We start from the raw sequence: 23,191 nt of genomic DNA on the forward strand, positions 1-23,191 counted from the left end.
AAATCCGGTTGATTTCAAATCAAAAGGTGATTGGAAATATTTTGAATGCCGATCGTGGGAATGACATCCATTGCTTTCCCATCACGTCAGGATTTTTCACAATCAGAATTCTTATATTCGCCATTACATTAGATACATCTATTACCTAAAGCAACAAAATAAATTTATACAACTGAAAGTTTACAAACCAATAGGTGATTCTCAAAGTACATGCTGATCACGGAAATGACAAATTTCATCCTGTCAGGCAAGGATTTTCCCTTAGGTCAGGATTTTTCTACAAGTCACCAAGTTCAATCAAACAAACATTTTGTAACATTGAGTTTTAGATACTGTGAGAAGGAAATTTTTATGAGGGATTTGGAAAATTAAACTTCAAAATCAAAGTCAATACAATTCTCATGTCAATGTGTCTTATTGTGGTAGAAGGTGGATTAAATGTTTACTATTCTACATGCATTTACAGTTCAAAATTGTAGGATTTGTATTGTAGAAAACCAATATTTTACCAGCACCTAGACAGAGCCATCTATTGGGAAAATGATGGAACTACACATTTTATTGTGAAATTAAAGCATGTTACGACCTTGCACATTTTGTAACTTTCCATCATAATTGTGAATGTACATGTTAAAACGAAAAAGATATAAGGTCCAAATCACCATCCCTGAGACCTTCTGTAAACAAACGGTCTCACCGATTCGATGTATCACTCCGCGTCAGCTGATCCATGACCGCAATCATCTGCTGTTACACTCATAGTTCGCCGCACCTATTCATTTTATATAAGAGCCTCTGAATGTGAGAACCCGCTCTCAAAACATCAGACGAATATGCAGCCGCATGCATTGTTACTCTCCCGGTCATTCTCTCTTTCATAACCCTTAAAACTGCAGACACTGACACACCACTGCACTGGGATACCAACTTAACCACTTCATTTACTGGTTTCTCAGGATACTACTGACAGCACGTTACATAAATATTGAGTAGAATCTGTTTCTCACCCCTTTTCAAAGGCTGTCCTTGCAGGTGTTTTGAAAACAAGCTCGGAGAAGACGGAGACTTTCCCTCACGCATAGAACTCGGCATGTTATTTTTCTAAGGCTGTCAGGCAATATTACTAAGTTGCACTACTTCCTTGCAGTTCACATGATTATTTTTAGAAAATAACCAATGTTATAAAATATCATTATGTACACAAATCTCTAAGCTCATTGAAAGTTATATTACTACAAAATGTTCACACTTATCTTGCCTTGCCATGTCACCAAGTTATTTTACGAAGTGCACTAAATTTGGCGGAACAAAAATCGTTATTAGGATGCTTGTCAAAGTTTCCAACCGCAATAAATTTACGAACTTTTTGTCTTGTTTTGATCATCATCAATATATTTATTGGACTTATAGCAATGCATATGGCTGTTTATGCCCATTATATATTTTATTTACATAAGATACAATTTACATAAAATCTACAAACAAATTTCAAATACACTTCTATCTATATCATCCTTAGAAATATACATTACCATGTTATATCATTTTGTCTAAAAAATGCAAGTAAAATATATTCAAAGAAAGAAGCCAAATTTATGGGAAATGATTACTGGTGCAAAGAGTTAACCATAAAGGTGAAGCAATAAGTAAAAAAAGAAAGAGCATTGGGTTTAAAGTGAGACGTCATTTGCGGCAGCGTATCCCATACTACAAATTGGCCATTGTTTTACCTTACGTAATGAATCCTGTAACAACGCTGGATTTTCGTGTGGATTATTTTACTTCTATGAGTTTGCAATGCTTTCTGCATGCAGGTGGTTTTGTTTACAGAAGGTCTGAGGGTTGGTGATTTGAACTATAGTGTCACCCTGATTTCTTAATCATTTCTATAAATTAACATGTTGTATGGCTCAGTTGTGACGCAAACGTGAACGCACCAATCAGGGTGCTTTTGATCAAATGCATTAACCTTTATGTAGCAATCTAATGAAGTCAGCTCGTTTAAGGCAACATGCATTTATTATGATGTAAATGTAAACTCGCAAATCAAAGATTATCCGTGTTAATGAACGAACCTAATTGTGATTAGATGATGGCGGAACATTTTAATTTGTATATTTTTCCAAAATGTAAGATTTTATCAACGTTAAAGAAATAATTGTTAACTCAAATGAATATGTAAACTTTCCTTGTAAATTATTCAAAGCCAAACTATGTATTTTGCAAATATCTTTCTGTTATAATTCAGAATATTGTATCTGGAAATTATCTAAAGGACGGTGTTCGAGACTGGAAACTTGGGTATAAATACGATGCGGTTTGGCCTGGAAAGGACGTCTGTTCTGGTGTCAGTCTAGGAAGAAGTGAAATAAGTTTAAGCCGCTCTTCTGTAAAACCTAGACTGGCCAATTAGGAACGATCCAACCTAGGAATAGGTGAAATAGATTTAAGCCTCTTCTCTCTAAACCCTAGGTTGGTCGAATGGGATGACAGATCCAATTTAGGAAGAAGTGAAATAGGATTAAGTCGCTCTTCTGTAAAACCTAGATTTGGGCCACCTTATTGTTCACCTTCCAGTAAGTATTATTTTATCTTCAGAAGCTGATCTTCAAGTTCCAGTTACGAGTCACCTGCCTACTCGTTGTAAGTGTTCAGGTGATAAACATTTATCTAAAACTTTACAAACCTTGGTTGGAGTCTTAATAAACCTACCCTGAGATAGGTTTCATTGTAGACCATTAGAGTCATCGTGTCCACGACTACAGGAGTAAAGGGTGAGAAGAGTTACCAGGAACATAACAAGCAGTTAATATATTGCTGTTTTCTGAAGAAACTAGACGTGATGGGAAAAAATTAATTTCATTTTTGGAATCAGCATGCTGAAATTATTCAGAAACAAGTCATTTGCGAGACATCTACCCATGCAGGCTGTTGTTATCGGTGCAAAAGATTTCAATATTATATACAGTAAAGTACACAAAATAATGTACATTTCCTATTCTTTTTTTTAAATGTAAAAACAAAACGCACTATTATCCCTAAGAATGTGATGATTCATTTTTAAACATATTAATTTGAGTAGGTTAGGCAACTGAAGTATTCGTTCTAAAATATTGGATTACATTGCCAAATATCTACCATAGTAACTAATGGTTGTACAATTAGTAAAACTCTGCTAAAATTACTTTCTTTTATTGACATAGTTACGTATTAATAATGGGATACAGGAGAGTAATGCCCTGTATTTTTTACCAAGCTAGTGTACCAGTTCCCAAAGGTACGTGTACCATAGTCTGAGAAACATTTTTCATTTCAGCATAGTGTACTCAGCTGTTTACACAACAGAGCTGTACGACTGAAATGTTTCGATATAAAGGTATTATATCAAAGGGATTATGCCCAAGACGCTCCATTACTGAATATATATATCTAAACGCCTAATTCCTTTGCAGGCGAATGAGGGTGCGGGTGCACCAGTGATGGTGTGGTTCCACGGTGGAGGGTGGCAAGGTGGTGCAGGTTCTTGGTACGGACCGGAGTACCTGATGGACGAAAACATTGTTCTTGTCACAGTGAACTACCGACTGGGTCCTTTAGGTGAGTACAGTATTTCTTTCCCATATACACTGTAATTCAAAATGAATGGTGCAAGAAGAAATGTTAACTGTGACTTTATTGTGGAAATACCGATTTGACATCAAAGGTAAACTCTCCAAGTTTTATTAGGCAACACTGTGCACCATTTTCGCAATGGGCCGTATTAGTGTGACGTCACAGCAAACGACGAGCTGGAACTGAGTCTAAACAAATAAAAACGTATTTTTTTCCCTATCCAAATACATTGAGTTTCCCATTGCAAAGGGTAACTTTAAGAATCGTGACAGCAGTTACGAGATAAAATTGTGATGTGCATCGTACATCAATGTAAAGATGAGATTTCGGAGAATACGTCTATATATAACACATACCTTACAGATGAGAATGTAAAGAATGAATGGAGTAGGAAATCGAGTAAAGCGAATGCTCCAAAATAAATCACAGCCAATGGGCGTCGTCGGTTCATTCGCCTGAGGTTGCTGCTTTCCCATCATCCATAGCGGCAGCATGGCCGACTTGAGATCGGGTGAGCTTCGGGCCGGCTTCGGCTGTGCTCGGAACTGGATGCATGATTTTCTTACTCCAGTTATTCTTTACCTTATTCTCTGCAAGGTATGTGTGATATATGATCATATTATCCGAAATCTCATCTTTACATTGATGTATAATACGCATCATAATATTGTTTCATAACTGCTGTCACAATAATTAAATCTACCCCTTCCGATGGAAAATCCCATTGATTTGGATAGGAAGAAAATACGTTTGCCCGTTGTTTAGACTCAAATCTTGGTTTGTCGTCTGCTGTGACGTGACCACTAATATGATCCATTGCCTACTAGCGGCGCTAGTGTGTAAAATGGCAGCATCAATGACAGAGAAGGCGTACTGTGTGCTCGACTATGCATCGGTAACCATTGTTCAGAGACATTTCCGGTCAAAATTTGGTAAACAAGCACCGCACCGGAACAATATCGTAAGATGAGTCAAACAGTTTGAGGAAACAGGCTGCTTGTACAAGGGAACAATCACTGGACGGCCATCGGTCAGCAATGAAGTATCTCTTTACCTCAAACCACCCTTTTCGGTATTCTTTCTTGGGGGGGGGGGGGGGTATGTGAAGATCAAGGTGTACGTACCCCCACTTCCACAGTACTTATGGCAATAACAGCAGCGGATATGTCAAGCAATCTCATCAATTGATAATGCTACCCTCTTGCGTGTTTGGCAAGAACTTGGTTATCATCTGCCGCGTCACAAAGGGGGTCCACATCAAACATCAGTGAATATCTGTGAGTGAGTGTGAGTGTCCGTACAAAACCTGGAGAGTTGAATTACCCGGTATTTTAACCCTAGCTTATCCGTGCCTTATGAGAAACTTACTTATCTGAGAAGGGAGGGTTTTCACGGGCCCACCCATTTTTCATCACTTAAATTCAAGAAACCATCTTGTTATCGAATAACTGGTTCCTTATCGGTGCCTTGAGAAACGTACTTATCTGAGAGGGGAGGGGTTTCACGGGCCCACCCATTTTTCATCACTTAAATTCAAGAAACCATCTTGTTATCGAGTAACTGGTTTACATAACTTTAGTTTTTCATTAATTATAACAATTACAAAAATTGACATAACTAATAATCAATTCTTGCATGAGTGTCACACACATATTTTATCATTCACTAACCTCGCAAAAATATATTAATTTTATATCAATGCTTTTTGATTATTTAGGTACAATTGTATACTAATTATATCTAATAATTACAAAAAGTACTATTATTAACCAAGGTTGTTAAAGGTCCAGGAATTTTAAATAAATTCAATTCCGGTCCATGAGAGAAAATCAGCAGCGTAAATGAGTTCTGGACCGTAAGGAACCTTTTTATCTGTAAGGTATTTCAATTCAGGCCAGGAACCTTTTTTCCGGATCAATTTAAATACTATCCAGGAACCTTTTTTCAATATAACACTACGCAACTTGGACCGAATTGAAATTGTGCGAGAAAATAGGTTCCCGTCCTGCAGCAGAACCCATTAGAATTTGTGGCTTCCTGGACCTTCAACAACCCTGTTATTAACAGCCTTTTGAAAACTGTCACTGGCATGAGTATGGATTAACACACATCCAAAGGGGTTGCTTGATAAGCCCACCAAATGAGATTTGCCCCCTAGCTACGTTACATTTGCATTTTTATGAACAAAGGTAATACAGAAATTTTAGGAACACCCTAGGACATTGGTTCCCAAAGTTTTTCGTTTCAAGGCTCCCTTAGTATTTCAAGATTTTAGAAAGATTGATAAAAAGTCAACGATTTGGAGCTTGGCCGCCAGCCAATAGAGACACACCTTTTAGGTACTATCCTCCATTTTGGGACACATTTTATAGCGTATTTTTCATTCAAATGTATTCAAACTTATATTGTTTTAAAGCTTATGAAACCAATTTTATTCAAAACAATTTCTTGTTATTTAATTTATTCAAAAGTTACAAGGCAAGAACTTCAAAAAGTGCTAAAAAAAATTACATATTTTAAAGATTTTTTAAAAAAATTACAGTAGAACCACTGACATTAGCGTAAAATTAAACAGAATCTTCTGCGTAATCCATCTAATGAGGATCAAAACTTTAAAAAATGTTTCTGTTTATGACCATTGGTTACTGAGACAGATTGCTCAAGGTTGACAGAGTGGCATCAATTGGATCTGAAATGTACATAACATAAGTTTCCAGAAACAGACAAAACATTTTGATCATACCCCAAATCAAGCTTTTCACTTTGGCACCCGGACTACTATAGGGAACAATGTAATTTAATTTCAATTTTTAATATTTTTTTAAATTTAAAATTTTATAAAATTCAACAATTTTTAAAAAGAATTCACAGTGCTAAAATGGAAAAACTAGAGGTGGTGGGCCTGAAAGTCGCCCTCCCTCGGCTAAGCTAGGGTTAATCCAATATATATGTAGCCCCAATCCCACCACTCACTCACTGACATAAATGTTCTCCATGAAGGAAGCCCCGGAGGTCAAAAATGCCCGATTACGACTCCCCATGAAATTGTTCCAAAAGGCCGAGAAAATTAAAAAATCGCTCAATTGGCCCTTCCTTAAGGGTGAAAATGCCCTTTTCTCACGTCCTTAGCAACCGTTGCCACGGACATTTTTTTCAGCACACATTGTTTCCTTCAATTCTTAATTGTCTAGCTACATTATATTTCTCACAGATCAATAGACACAGATGAATGAACTCATGGTTTTGAAAAGGTGCCTGAAACAAGGGTGACATCTACATAATAAGGAGTTTCAGCCCAGATACAATTACGTATATATTGTTATACTCAATGCGTAAATATCTACATCGTGCTTGTTTCAACTAAATGTTTAGGGGGTATAATGACATGCAATTCCTTAGAGCTTGCCGCTCCTGTTGTTGTCCATGGGAACGGACGTTGCTAGGGAACTTAAAGAAAGTTTATTTTCACCCCGAATGTTACTGTAAGGGAATTATGCTAGAGTTTTCGATTGATTGATTGATTGATTTGGTGTTTTAAGTCCACTTTGTGCACAGTATTAGAGTTTTCGAATTTTAAAATGTGAGCATCAGAATTCATTGCAAAGGAGAGGTAGAAATTTGCGAAGAATGAAGGAAAACATGTCTTTATTTCAATTATGTTTAAAAATGTAAAACTGACTACAGAAGTATAATGTTACTTTTCCAATTTAGTGTCGCTATTGAATTCGTTTACATAAAACATCTAACTAACTATCTTGAAACTGTTATTACTTACCCAGCTTATTATTAAGAAAAAAACAATAATATTTTGATTATTTGTACATATTACAGCGCATACACACATAAATTTACGTTCAAAACTTTCCAAATAAGCAAATCACGTCGGCGAGCGCATGAGACGTGGCCAAAGACCACGTCGAAAGTGCGCGAGTTCAAGAAATATGACTTGAGCAACACTGCTCCACCGTCTGTTCCCTTCCCCCAGGCTTCCTGAGCACAGAGGATGAGGCTTGTCCGGGGAACTTTGGCCTGAAGGACCAGGTGATGTCTCTCCGCTGGGTCAAGTACAACATCGCAGCATTCGGAGGGGACCCGGGGGCAGTCACCATCTTCGGGCAGAGTGCAGGAGCGGCCAGCGTCCACTACCACTTGCTGTCCCCGCTTTCCGCAGGTAAGGCATCTACAATAATCCGCGCAGCTCTGAGACAATGATTTTTGTGCAGAAGGGAGATTTCGCATCGAAATAGCTAAGAACTTTCGCAACCAGGTTCACTTTGGTATCAATTCATTCGTTTTAGCTTAACGTAAAACGTGCTTTTTTTTGTAGTAATAAGCACGGGTTAGTCTCCTTTATAATTAAGTAAAAATAATAAACGAATTTAAATTTTATTTTTCATCAAAATAGAACATCACTTTGGCCCTAAATTTCAGTCATTTGCCTTAGTGATGGTAGCTTCAAATATACTGAGAACAATATTTTTTACCTCAGCTCTCTATCATTTTTCTTTGCTGAGTTATTTGAACTGTCTGAAAGAACCAGAAATGCCGCAAGTCACGAAACAAAAATGGCCGCAAGAATGCAGCTTGCTGTGTCACTTCGATACGTGAAGTCAAGTTTTAAAAAAATAATGCCTGTTTTGAACTACCCTTGCAAGAAAATGATTTTTATTTTTAATGGTTGAGCAACCTTCTTTTTCTCCAGAGGGAGGGGCTGTTTCGTATGGATTGACCCTTCCATTGACTTCGATCTTATAGCTAACAGAGAATTTCAAGGTGTATTGACAGAGACCCTCTTTCTGTGCAGGTCTTTTCCACCGCGCCATCTCCCAGAGCGGAACGGCGCTTGACGTCTGGGCGAGAACCCGGGACGCCCGGTCGAAGGCCAAGAAGCTGGGCAACCTCTTGCGGTGCCCCATCGACTCCTCCGAGGCCCTGATAGGCTGCCTCAGGGGAAAAGACGCCGTGGAGATCTTCGACGTCACGGATAAGTTTCTGGTAAGTTAAATTTTACAATTTCCACACGACGATGGCAACAATAAGCTGCGTTCCTGTCTAAAAAACGTGATCCTGGAGCAAGTTTAGTTTAAATCTAAGTCCACTTTATACTCAGATAGGGCAATCGGGACTAAATTTATATTTTATCCGAACCAACGTTCAGTGTATCTTCACCCACACATAAACAAACACGCACACGGAATTCTAAGCTTGAGTTTTGGTGTGTCCCGTTTAGGGAAGTAAAATCGACAGAACACCAACAAATTTCACTGCGCGTACAAGGAATTAAGGCGAACATCTTCTCTAAGTAACGCCTTGATCCTTCAAACTTTGACACTATAGGGGAAAATGGGGTAGCCCCGGACATGTTCACACAGTGATGTGCTTCTTGGTAAGAAGATGCAAAATTGTTTTAAAACAAGCCTGAAATATTTATTTGGAATGTGATCTTTATTGACAAAGCAAAGTTATCTAAAGAAATGCAAAAAGAAGTACATAAACAAATGACAATACAGATCGCTACATTTTACATATTTTCACATATTGGCGGGTACCACCGGACACTTAAGATAATTGAAAAAAATCATATTCTACACTTGGAAGGAACAATAAGAACACCTACCCACGAAGTTTACAGTGATCACATGTGTAATGGATATGATTCGTTATCCGTGCAGCTGTCCTGGGCCCAGCCATCGTAGGATTGACACTGAACCCAGCCTTCATTGAACGTTTCACCGCAAATGATGCATTCAGTTGTGCTTTCCTCTTCGTCTGGTCGTATGTCCTCTTTGTTATTGTCACAAGCAAGCTGATCGTGGCCCATTTGCGTCCTTTCTTTGCTAGTACATGTGTTGAGGTCACCTTTCTTTCAAGTTGCTTCTTTTATGGTGAAGATGTTAGTATCTCACTCACTGCAGTTCTTCTTGTTCGTGACGCTAAACGTCCCTTACGATTTTCTGGTAATGGTGATAACTTTTCAATAATGGAGAGCCCTTTGCTAGTTGATGGACGAGGAGATTCAGGTTCCTCGGTGACATGTAGAGAACGTGGATCCACTGCAGACGACGGAGAAGAAGCAGCCCTCGTTGCCTCCACCGCTGCTGAAGTTGAAGGTTCTGGGTCTTCACAGGTTTGCGGAGTGTAACATCTTTCAACGCGAGTCACGTTTGCGGGCAGGTAGTCAATGTCTGTGAATATATTACGGTTGAATGGATATATTCCAGTGAAAGAAAATCCATTGAGAGCAATGTCCATGCGACACACCTTACGGTATGCCTCTGCAACAAGGTGTGCTACATCATAAACGGTTATCTTTACTCCAGCATTCTTGCGCATCCACATCGAACAAGCTTCATTGTATGCACCTTTAAACGGTTTCATAAAAGACCTGTCAAGGGGCCGAGTCTTGTGCGTGGTATGTGGAGGAGTGCTGAGCATATGAATACTGTGATCCCTCGCATATTGGATCACTTTCAAATCCTAATGACTGCAATGTCCGTCAACAAGTAGCAGAACTGGAACGCTATCACACAGTGTCAAGAACTGCTACATTTTGTCCGGTGTTACCCTCCAATTGCCTGTCCGGCGCTACCCGACACGTACCATTCGACAATAACATGCCTCATACTATCACACAGTCAAATATATACTTGCGGTTTCACACACGATTTGTTCAAACATTAACCAGTACACTGACAACTATTTGTGTTTCATTTACTTACTTTTATAATAGCAATGACCTTCCTTAAGTTACTTCGGGACGAACACCGCATACGCAGAAACAGAGCGGCTTGCAGTACGTCCGCTATTCTTCACCGACCAACTCCTACTACTTGCACGTGCAGGGTAGAACAAAGTACTTTCTTTTTCTGCTGATACAGTATTGCTAGCTCATACCGCAGTTTCAGAACTCACATTGTCCGATGGTACCCGATGTCCGGGGCTACCCGATTTTACCCTAAATACTGAAATTCGAACTTTCGTTTAATCCTGTGCGCCTGCAACATGCGATAGAGAAATGAATGTAGTAGTGAATATGAAATGCACAACATGACAGTATGCAGAAACGAATGCGGAGGAAATGCCAGCACCGATGGAAGAGAATAAAATGACAGCAGACAGGGATGGATGCAGAGGAAATGACAGCAGACAAAAATGGATACAGAGAAAATGACAGCAGACAGCAATGTATATAGAGAAAATGACAGCAGATAGGGATGGATGCAGAGGAAATGACAGCAGACAGAAATGGATACAGAGAAAATGACAGCACACAGCAATGTATATAGAGAAAATGACAGCAGATAGGGATGGATGCAGAGGAAATGACAGCAGACAGAAACGGATACAGAGAAAATGACGGTAGACAGGGATGGATGAAGAGGAAATGACAGCAGACAGGGATGATGCAGAGGAAATGACAGCAGACAGAAATGATGCAAAGGAAATGACAGCAGACAGGGATCGATGCGGAGGAAATGACAGCAGACAGGGATGGATGCGGAGGAAATGACAGCAGACAGGGATGGATGCGGAAGAAATGAGAGCAGACAGGGATGGATGCAGAAGAAATGACAGCAGACAGGGATGGATGCTGAGGAAATGACAGCAGACAGGGATGGATGCAGAGGAAATGACAGAAGACAGGGATGATGCAGAGGAAATGACAGCAGACAGGGATGGATGCGGAGGAAATGACAGCAGACAGGGATGGATGCAGAGGAAATGACAGCAGACAGGGATGATGCTGAGGAAATGACAGCAGACAGGGATGATGCAGAGGAAATAACATCAGTCAAAAATGGATACAGAGAAAATGACAGCAGACAGAGATGGATGCGGAGGAAATGACAGCAGACAGGGTTGGATGCTGAGGAAATGACAGCAGACAGGGATGTATGCAGAGGAAATAACAGGAGACAAAAATCGATACAGAGAAAATGACAGCAGACAGGAATGGATGCGGAGGAAATGACAGCAGACAGGGATGGATCCGGAGGAAATGACAGCAGACAGGGATGATGCAGAGGAAATGACAGCAGACAGGGATGGATGCAGAGGAAATGACAGCAGACAGAAATGGATACAGAGAAAATGACAGCAGACAGGGATGATGCAGAGGAAATAACAGCAGAGATGGATGATGCAGAGGAAATGACAGCAGAGAGGGATGAATCAGAGGGAACAACTGGAGCAAAAAATGGATACAGAGAAAATGACAGCAGACAGGGATGGATGCGGAGGAAATGACAGCAGACAGGGTTGGATGCGGAGGAAATGACAGCAGACAGGGATGGATGCGGAGGAAATGACAGCAGACAGGGATGGATGCTGAGGAAATGACAGCAGACAGGGATGATGCAGAGGAAATAACAGCAGACAGGGTTGGATAGGGAGGAAATGACAGCATACAAAAATGGATACAGAGAAAATGACAGCAGACAGGGATAGATGCAGAGGAAATGACAGCAGACAGGGTTGGATGCGGAGGAAATGACAGCAGACAGGGATGAATGCAGAGGAAATGACAGCAGACAGAGATGAATGCGGAGGAAATGACAGCAGACAGGGATGGATGCAGAGGAAATGACAGCAGACAGGGATAGATTCGGAGGAAATGACAGCAAATAGGGTTGGATGCGGAGGAAATGACAGCAGACAGGGATGATGCAGAGGAAATGACAGCAGACAGGGATGATGCAGAGGAAATAACAACAGACAAGAATGGATACAGAGGAAATGACAGCAGACCGGGTTGGATGCGGAGGAAATGACAGCAGACAGGGATGGATGCTGAGGAAATGACAGCAGACAGGGATGGATGCGGAGGAAATGACAGCAGACAGGGATGGATGCGGAGGAAATGACAGCAAACAGGGTTGGATGCGGAGCAAATTACAGAAGACAGGGATGGATGCGGAGGAAATGACAGCAGACAGGGATAGATTCGGAGGAAATGACAGCAAACAGGGTTGGATGCGGAGGAAATGACAGCAGACAGGGATGGAAGCTGAGGAAATGACAGCAGACAGGGATGGATACGGAGGAAGTGACCGTGTGCGGTATGTATAACCTTATATCAAAGAATTCGCATGTCATTATTCTGTTACAATCCTCTAAAGCAATTAATTGCCTATTTTCCTGAAACTGTAACCTTATCGATTTTTTTACCAAGCGAATATTCTGTCACAAAACATGCCATCTCTTTTTCAGGAGTGGAACAAGTTCCCAATAATCGCATTCGGTCCCGTGGTGGAGAAGACAGGGCTGGGCAGTTTCATCCACGACTTCCCCTACCGCCTCACCAAGTCAGGGGAGTTCCACCCTGTGCCCTGGGTGGTTGGCAACACTGCGAACGAGGGAGCTATCCTTATTACAGGTGAAGTGAAGATTTTGCTTTGGAAATGTTGTTTATAATATTCAGCTTTTGGCCTTTTGCATCCCAATTTTTACATAGAAGTAATGTAGATAATAATATAAAAGTAAAATAAAGTAAAGTAAAGTTCTCCGCTGTGCATAGCACCACGCCATGAAGGCGTATAGGAGGTGTGGGGTTAACGCCCCACACTTTCTTGATCCGGTCGTGAGTGTTATGATGTGATCAACATCACGCCCCTGATCGTCTTTACCTCCAGGGTTTCCCCCAGGGACCCATGTTATTCGACGCTGGGTGGGCGCCGGGACCGCTTCCATCGTTAGAAAAGTTCCCGGATTTGAACCGGCCGGGGTAATAATATCAGTAAATTAATTATTATGTTACGGAATGTGATAAAATGGTGTGCCTTTAGTGTGTTTTTATATGTCCATATGTATGTGTAGTCGAAATTAGTTGCCGTGGAACTTCAGATGTAGAACTAGCATCCAGATAGATTCTTCAAAAGCACTAACAAATTAGTTATACGAGGATCGTTCAATATATAAGTTCCCCTGTTCCATAAAATGTGTTACAAAAGTAGTGGAGTAACACTATTCACATGGTTGACGAGCCCTTCACATACGTGAAGGCGCATGCGCAGAGGAGAAAGAAAGGACAGAACATCGTGGCTCGCGCCCATCGGAGTGAAACTCATGTGCTCGTATTTGTGGCTTTGCGACGTTAGCGACATCTAACCGTTGGCACAAGAGTTATTGGTCAGGTTGCTTCTCTACTGTCACGCTAGATGACAGTGTAGGCCCGTTTGCCTTTTGTTCTAGGGCCTCTTTTATCGCACAACGCGCTACCAACTTTTTGTTATGACGTCAGAGGTAGTGTGACTATGTTGTTAGTTTTGAACCATTAGGTTTGGTTCTCTTAGCATAAATACCCTGCAAATGTATTATTTATACTAAGAAAACTGAACCTAACAAATTAATCATTTAACGCTACAATGAAAGCTTTCCGTGGTGAGGTCAGAACAGAAGATTGGTAACGCGTTGTGCGATAAGAGAGACCCTTTGCTTTGTTTACGCTGCTTTAGTTACGGTGTTTTGTAGTGTGCTGCCGGCTGGTGACGCTTGAACATCGTGCTTGGAGGGGAACGGAAATCCTGATTCACGTGCTGAAAAATCTTCATATTATTGCCTATTCGTGTATTTGTTTTTGTTGTGTTTGTTCTAACGTGATTCTATTCGCTTGTCTTTGTCCGTGTGCCAATTATTTGTTTCATGTTTGTCAGCTGCACGATTTGTGGAAATAACTCGTTGCCATGTAAGAGACTGTAAACCGGCTGAGCAGCAAAAATTCTTTCGATTCCCAACAGATCCATATATATGCATAAATTATTGATACTCCCTAAACAAATAAACAAATGGTTCGTTAAATAGATCCAGTTTCTGTTTTTTTAACAAACTGCCATCTATCGTTGAAAAGGGATACAACATATGGTTGGGAGAGTAGTTCATCTTACCATCGGGTAGATGTCGCTAGTGGACGAAGACCACAGAATTTAACCAAGAGAGAACGAATCTTCCTTGGTTATTTGTCTATGCTCGCGCCATTCGAGACGAGGGCAGCATGGCAGGTGTACGTGGTGTTGGTGTCAGGTGTCAAGAAGAAGTGCGTGTCTTGATTCGGTACGAATTGGCAAATGGCTTGACATCCATTGGAAGCTTGTTGCTGTGCACGGTGACACTGTAATGTCTGTGCAGATGGTCAGAATGTGGTTCTACATGTTCACCTAAGCCAGAATAGGGATTTTTTATGAAGTTCGATCCAACTGGCTCCACTGATGAGAACATCGCGAAAGTGAATGAACTGATCCGGGGAAACAGAAGAATGAAGGTTTGTGAGGTGGGCAACATGTTGAACGTTTCCCTTGGGACCACTCGCAGCATTATACTTGCGATACAGCAAAGTTTGTGTACGTTGGGTTCCTCGACAACTCACTCCTGAACATCTTCAGACGAAAATGTAGCCTTGATGTTCTAATGCGATACCAGGAAGAAGGAAATGCCTTTATCATGCGCACTGTAACAGGTGATGAGAGCTTCGTTCATCACTTCACTCCCGAATTCAAGAGAACATCGTTCCGTTGGAGTGGAAGCATCCGAGTTCTTCCGTGCGAAAGAAATTCAAGACGAGTCCATCGGCAGGGATGGTACTTGTGACCGTCTTCTGGGATGCAAGGGGTATTCTGCTCATTGACTTTCTGGAAATTGGAGGCACGATTACTCCTGCTCGGTATTATCAGACCTTGGAGTGGCTGAAATAGGCAATTCGACAGAAGCGCCCTGGCACGCTCAGTTTGTATCATCCTGCTTCACAATGCCAGCCCCACTCGGCCGCACAAACAGGCCAAGATCGCGCAATTGGGATGGGAACGGCTACAGCATCCACCTTACAGCCCTGATTTAGCGCCTAGCGATTTCCATCTTTTCCAACACATAAAGAATGAGTTGCAAGGTCGGCGTTTCTGAACTGGCGCGGAAGTCCAGGCAGCAGTAAGACGAGGTGGTTGAGTCCGGACTTTTTTGCACAGGGCTTCGATAATCTGTTGTAGCGTTGCTAAAAATGTCTCAATGTGCAAGGCGATTATGTTGAAAAGTAGTACAGGCATGTACTTATCTAGTCATATAGAGTTTGCATGTATATATTACCAAATAAAAATATTACAACATAGGGAAACTTATTTTTGAACGACCCTCGTATGTAATACCGTCATGTTTAAATTACTTATATTATCGTCTTATGTAATATATAAAAGGCTCGTTTCACATTGCATATTTCGTAATTTCTTATATTTTAGTATTGTACGTACTTTGCAGTACTTTCATGCAGTGTAGATATGTATCGCAATAACAGAATAGAAGCACAAACAAGTGCATCCTTTCTGTAAACCAGAAAAACTGTAAAGAATCTACTGATTTTTGAGTCCTTAAGAACTTATTTAATAATAACGGTATGATAAACAGGGTGGTTCAGAGTTCGTATTACACACTTCTAGGGAGGGGACTTAATAGATCAAGTTTTGAGAAGAAACCCATGTCCGGAAACGTACCGTTTTGGTACTACACAGATGACAAGATCTCATAATTTCGCATCTGCCGCTTTACCTGCGTCACAACAAGAGCTGTTCGATCTGGCGACCCTGAAGTTCGTTGCAAACAGAGTACCTCTGAAGGATGTTTGCATACACACGCTCAAAAATACGTGGTGTGTGCTGAATCGTATCTGCTACAGCCAGAACTCGTGCAACCAGGTCTTCCTCCGACACTACAGGAGTCTCATAAACAAACAAGACTCTTCGCGTGGCCCCATACGAAAAAGTCAAGAGGAGTTAGATCCGGTGATCGTGGTGGCCAAGGAGTTGGTCCACCGGACCTATCCACTTGTCCTCGTATGTTTGATTGACATGTTGTCGGACGTCATGGGAAAAGTGTGCTGGTGCGCCATCATGTTGGAACCACATGTGCTGTGTAAACAGATTGTAAACAAGGACGTTGGAAGCAGCACACATGACATCAGGTGACTGCAGACGTTGCCCTCCGTCAACGTGGGTTGTCTACCGTGAAGCGGGAAATGTGAAATTATGTGATCTTGTCATCTGTGTAGTAACAAAACGGTACGTTTCCGGACATGAGTTTCTTATCAAAACTTGATCTACTAAGTTCCCTCTACAACCCCTAGAAGTGTGTAAAGGGAATTGTGAATCACACTGTATAATAATAATAATGATGACTGTGAACTACTATTTTCTAGACTAAATAAATATATAATTGATGCCTTTCTTTCTGAAATACGCATAGCATCCCTCATAGCCCCCATCAGCACCTACAGACTCTGGAGATATTTTGCCTTTATCATCAACTGACAAAGGTCAGTGACAACATAGTATCCCGATCATCCAAGCTTTGGCGACCTCTTCTTCAAGATCCGAGGTTCACAAGCCAGTCAGATAAAGGACTAGATAGAGACGTGGAAAGCTTGAAATCTATCGTCGTTTGTTTTGGCAAATTTGACATAAAAACTGTTATTAAACTCGCCAGTTTTCATGAACAATTGTTTGCAGGAAGAGGAGCGCGCACATGTGAGAGACAATTTATGTCATTTTTGCTGTTGGTTTGTTATGGAGCGGATGAATTGATTGTGTATTGTATTTAAACAATATGTTTACACGCACGCACGCACACACACACACACACGAACACGCGCGCGCGCGCACACACACACACACACATATATATATATACGCGCGCTCGCATCGATGCAATAAAACTAAAAGAATGTGATGAAATGAGTTTTTCTTTCTCGACTGAACTTTCATCAAAGCTTTTGACCCCCTAATCAGAGGGTCTGCGGACGCCTATGTTCCGTAACATTTTTCGTATCATAATCAATCAGAAGCCAGTTTTAAGTCACGAGTGTAGATGTAATGGCAGCCGCATGAGATGTAAACAATATATCACATCACATTTTTAAAAGCCGATAACTATTCAACACAGAGGTATAACGTTTCGTATTGGTTTTAGGTACCAGGGACGTTCAATATATAAGTTTCCCTGTGCTATAAAATATTGTATAAAGCAATGCCATTAAAAAGAAGCACATGGTTGACAAGCGCCATCCTTCGTCTACAAGGAACAACAATCTATTCGTTATCAGACGTGAAGGCGCATGCGCTCAAGGGCGAAAAGTAAATGCTTGTTCGGAAAACGCGGGCTCGCGTCATAAGGAGTTCAGAAGCATGGATGCTAAGGGCGTTCTGCTGATGGACTTTTTGGGGCGAGGAAGAACAATTAATGCTGACCGTTATTGTCAAACATTGGATAAACTGAAAAAACGCAATTCGACATAAGCGACCAGGTCTCCTGTCAGCTGGTGTCATTCTTCTTGACGATAACGCTCGCCCCCACTCAGCAGTGCAAACACAACACAAAATTGAAGAATTGAGGTGGGAACGGCTGCCCCACCCTCCATACAGCCCCGATTTAGCGCAAAGTGATTTCCATCTTTTTCCGGTGTTGAAGTCTGAATTGCAAGGTTACCGTTTCGAAACAGATGAAGAAGTGAAGCGTAATGTGAGAACAGTGCTCAATAGCCAGAGCCCTGATTTTCTTGCAAAGGGTATGGACAAATTGGTGCAACGGTGGGAAAAATGCCTGAATCTCTATGGGGATTATGTGGAGAAGTGAGGAAGGATCCTCCTACACATGCATGTATAGTTTTCTAATGTATCTTAAAAATATTTTTTTTACAGCATACTGAAACTTATATATTGAACGACCCACGTACAAAACATTGTCGTTGCTTAAATATATATCGTATACAGTACACGTACATGGTAGATTTTTTTTTTCATTTGTAAGCACCGTGCACTTACCATAGATGAAGTAACTCGATGTGTCTTTCATGCTGTATGTATTAAATGCTTCCGTGTAAAGTAATATCTGCTATAAGAATTGTGGAAGCATCTACGAGTACATAGCATGTATGCTAGCAAAAATGATAAAGGAAATGCTTCCGTCTTAAGCGAGTCTAACTCGTTGAACGTGACGTTTCTCTTGCAGATCTGATGACGAACGCCTCTCTGCTGGAGGAGATGAGCGAGCGCTTCGAGGAGGTGGCTCCGATCGCTTTGGACTTCACCGACGTTGAGGCCAAGGGGGACATCAGCCACGCTATCCGCCGCTTCTACTTCGGGTACAACCCTCTGCTCAACAAGGAAACCATTCATCAGATGGAGGAGGTGAGACGCATTCCAGTTTTCTCGTTTCCGGGTTAAGCTTAACGTCCACTGAGACGGGGAGAAACGCAACAGACGCGTTTCCTGCGTGTCAGTGAGCGATAATCTTTACGATAACCTGCAGACTTCTGACACGGAAATTCTCGCTTCTGTTCCGCGGATTTCCCTGTAGAGGGCGTTACACCATTTGATTTTAGTAGAAGCAGACAACAGGGGTCAGTCAAGTATTTGGGCGACGCTTGCTGAGCAGACAGGATCATTTTCTTGAAGCCGTTTGCTCATTGATCAAAATATCATTGCCTTTGAATAATCTGTGATCAATGTGGCTGCGTCAAACGGACAACATTTCAGTGTTTGAAACGCTGTTAATTATGGAAATAGAATAGTTGATGTGAACAAAACTGTCGAAATTTTTATTTTCACACCATTGCACAACTTTCCAAAAGTAAGGTGTACATTTAATATTTGGAATAAACAACATTTTCATTTTAATACAATTACAAAATTGGAATGTTACTTACACGTTGCTCGCTGAGCGCTCAGATACTTGACGTGCCCCAGAAGTTCTGTTGCCTCGTCTCCAAATGTCCTCTCGTGTAATTCCGCGTCTCTTCGTTTAGCTCCGGCAAGCGTCATGCTCGGCCCCGCTGTAGCAGAGCATTGAAAATGTTCCGCGCAGGGGTTTGGTTCGGAGCGTGGCGACGCGGTACATGGGTGGACTACCCTCAGTGGGCGTTAAGCTTGAATATAAACACGGCAGCACTTGAGAACCTTTCAGACCGAAGCGATTTGCGACATAGTGGTTTCACATCGAAGTGACGAGCCACCCTCCAGTCTGTAAAAAGGCATTCACATCTCGTATGTATCTCGAGACGAAAAAGATGCACGATATTGAGAAAATGGCGACAAAGCGACTTGTGCAGCTTGCCGTATCATTTCGATACGAAAGACTGCAGTAGTGGTAACGTCGCAGTCTTGTAATCAAGGTGTCCCGGATTCGACACCCGGTGGGGGCACGTAGTGGTTCGGATTCCACTTTAGACTGTAGTAACACTGTTAAGCCTTGTTTCCATGTTAATAAAACATTAAAATGCTTACCAAGGCAAACTTTTATAGTATAAAAAATATACACTAAAAACGTCAGGTTTCCACCCTCTAACAGGGTCTTCTTCAAACGAAATCAAGTTATTATGAATATTCGTCTGACGAAGACCCTGTTAGAGGGTGGAAACGTTACGTTTTTAGTGTATATGTTTTATACTATAAAAGTTTGCCTTGGTAAGCATTTTAATGTTTTAAACTTTAGGGTCCCGATTAGCTTTTCTGTGCATAAAGTAGGCTTAAAACAAAAACTGAAAACCAAACGAAACGAAAGGTTGCATATACTGAAGGTTCGTGTCCAAGCCTGTCACCTATCAGGTGTCACTTCTGTTTGAAAGCAGTAGCGTAACCAGCTATTTCGCAAGAAAGATTTGCCAAGCACTAAAAATAAATTAGCGAAATATTTGTGCACCGTTTCCGGATGCAAAATTGTTCTATTGTACGTGTATACATTGCTTATACCTTATTCATATCTATCAAGGAGGTGCCTTCTGATTATGTTCCATGTGTTATTGTATTTATTATTTGGCGACTAAAGGCGAGACAGAAAACGAGAGAGACTTTCTAATTCAAAAGAGAAGACTTGATTGTTTTGTCTCATTTCGGACCCACCTATAAATTGTCATCTTCATATACGAGGCGTGTCGGGAAAGTAAAGATACAACTGAGATGCATCTTGTGTGAGTCACACATGTTGGAAATGGCTGCGGCGATAAAGACTTTTACTGGAGAAACCGTATCACAGCCCGCACTTCGGATTTAGCGGGATTCTTTATCGCCGCAGCCATTTCCAGCACGTGTGACTCACACAAGATGCATCTCAGTTGTATCTTTACTTTCCTGACACGCCTCTTATATCCAACATTCTCTTTTAAGGAACCTCGGGTAAAATAAAGGGTTGTTCGGTAACCACACCAGCAAAGCAACCATTCATTGGGTACACGAGAGGTCACCACTGTACGGAAGCAGGGAACAAAGTTATATTTAACGATTTTATATACTTTGAACAGTTTTCAAATAAACAAAATGCTCCTTCGAGGTTTTGATGCTTCAAATATGAATCTTTTTCATTAGATACGCGGGTTGTACAGGCTCAACAGTTATTGTTTGTTCAATAATAACTGTCAATCCTGCATATGTAACCAAAGTACCTTTTCAACAAGATCCACACATGGAGCATTGAATCGTCGAACACATGTTAAAGTGTAAAATGTGCAATGTGTTCATACAACAACAAATCACATTCATAAAATGAACACTATTCTAACACAGATAATTTCACAGAATTTTAAGATTAGTAAATTATTTTACGGAAAGGAAATTAAATGAGTGGGTAAATGTTTCTTTATTAATATAATGAGTGCAATATTCTGTATTTATCTGCAGAAAAAATGACTTTTAGTGAAGGCAAAAAATGTATATCCTTTACTAAATTTGGTAATTTTGATCAACACTAGACAAATGTGGACGATTTGTAACAAGATTTGGTTGTGATAGACAATCATTTCATTATCGCCTATGCGAACGTTTGTTTTTTTTGGTTCTTTCAAAAATGCTATATTATTTTTTATGTCGTCTACTCTTCTAGATTGTACATTTATTTAGGCGATTTTCAAACGCACTGGAATGCTCGCAGGCACTTAGACAGGGGGAGGGTTCAGGGGGCTAAAGCACCCCCCATAAATCCTATAAATATCTAATTTAAATGGCGTATAGTGGCAATTGATTTTATTTACTTTGCAGTATTAAACATCTTGCTTAATATGTTGTAATACACTGAAAAATTCATCTTCAAGGCTTCTACCCTCCCACACTTTTTGGCCTTTAGATGGGGGTTGCTGGTTAGGGGTGAGCCCCCCCCCTACGAAAATAAAATTCTGACTACGGCTCTATACATCACGTGAGGTGATTTTGAAAACAAAAATGAGTAATGACGAACAGGTGAATCCTCCCGTTGAGGTTTGAAGTGTGTGGAGAATCTGTAAGAATAGAGAATTATGATATAAATTCTCAAATATAAAATGTAAGTACAGGGCCCTAATAATAATTAATAATATAATCGTCTTTATTACAGAGGGCGTGTTTCGGCCTCGAGAATCGCTCTTACAACAAACCCTTGTCTGGGTGATTAATACAAAGTAAAGTAGAAGTAAAGTACAAATGAAAAATATGAACTTATCCTGATTACATTGAATACAAATTTAATAAAAATAATAATAATAATGTTCGTTGATTTCATCTATTGTACATATACATGTATAAAGTCAGCTGGAACAATGAATGACACAGCAATAGCAATAATAATAATAAATTGAAAAGACAAAACAAAAATTATGAAATTTAGAATGCTAATAGTTATAACAAGTTACTTTTGATTTTTGTTATTTTGATTTGCTTTATTTTACTTCGCTTTTGTGCCACTTTTGGCTAATTTGCGAAGATGGAGATGAGTGTTGACATGATGAAATTGATGAATGGACACACACAAACATCCACGCCCAGGCCGGGATTCGAACCCGTGAGCCCTAGCGTCGTAGCGCAATGTGCTAACCACTCCGCCACGGGACCGGCTTATAACAAATTACATGAGTAGTGTGTTTGATACTACGGACAGGACCGGAAAGGAAGAGCTCCCCTCAAACAGCTTTGCTATACTTAAAACTTGCTCAACATGCCCATATGAGCTTTTTGCTCAAGTGTGGAACTCTTGCCTAATCCAAGATTTTTGTAAAAATGCCCTCAAGAATTTTTCGGAAAGGAAGAGCTTTTTCGGAAAGGAAGAGCCCCCTTGTCTATACTTACAAAAAGACACTTCTGTGAGATTGTTGTCCATAAACTTGTCAAAAATATGCCCCTCTTGATATTTTTTTTGACCACACTTAAAATTAAGCCAAGATGCTTATAAAACCCACACCTACACCCACACACACCTACACCCACCCACACCCACCCACGCATATCCACTTCCGGTTCACTTCCGGTCCACTTCCGGTTTACTTCCGGTCCACTTCCGGTCCACTTCCGGTCTACTTCCGGTCCACTTCCGGTCCACTTCCGGTCCACTTCCGGTCCACTTCCGGTTTGCCTACTTCCGGTCCACTTCCGGTTTGCCTACTTCCGGTCCACTTGTGGCCAAGTTGTGGCCTATTTCTGGTTTATTTATATTGCATCATGTTTTTGCAACAAATTATTATCCAGTATAGAGTTTTGATTTGAACCCCAAGAAATTTTATATAAATACCAAAGCCAAAAATATTAACACACATACATATATACACACACAAAATATACAAAGCACACTGCTGAACCCAACTGATATT

General features: G+C 40.7%; 1 protein-coding gene across 1 annotated transcript in view; it reads left to right on the top strand.

Moving 5' to 3' along the window:
* The window catches only part of LOC145981399 (uncharacterized), a 128,926-nt gene that overhangs the window by 26,395 nt on the left and 79,340 nt on the right, over positions 1 to 23,191 (top strand). The window contains exons 3-7 of the mRNA XM_083114637.1: positions 3,453 to 3,597; positions 7,598 to 7,783; positions 8,417 to 8,607; positions 12,823 to 12,988; positions 18,595 to 18,773. Coding sequence (XP_082970763.1) covers positions 3,453 to 3,597; positions 7,598 to 7,783; positions 8,417 to 8,607; positions 12,823 to 12,988; positions 18,595 to 18,773 — 867 coding nt within the window. The remainder of the gene's footprint in view (positions 1 to 3,452; positions 3,598 to 7,597; positions 7,784 to 8,416; positions 8,608 to 12,822; positions 12,989 to 18,594; positions 18,774 to 23,191) is intronic.

Source organism: Lepisma saccharinum, chromosome 29 (assembly GCF_977018435.1).
Source record: "Lepisma saccharinum chromosome 29, izLepSacc3.1, whole genome shotgun sequence".
Lineage (NCBI taxonomy): Eukaryota > Metazoa > Arthropoda > Insecta > Zygentoma > Lepismatidae > Lepisma > Lepisma saccharinum.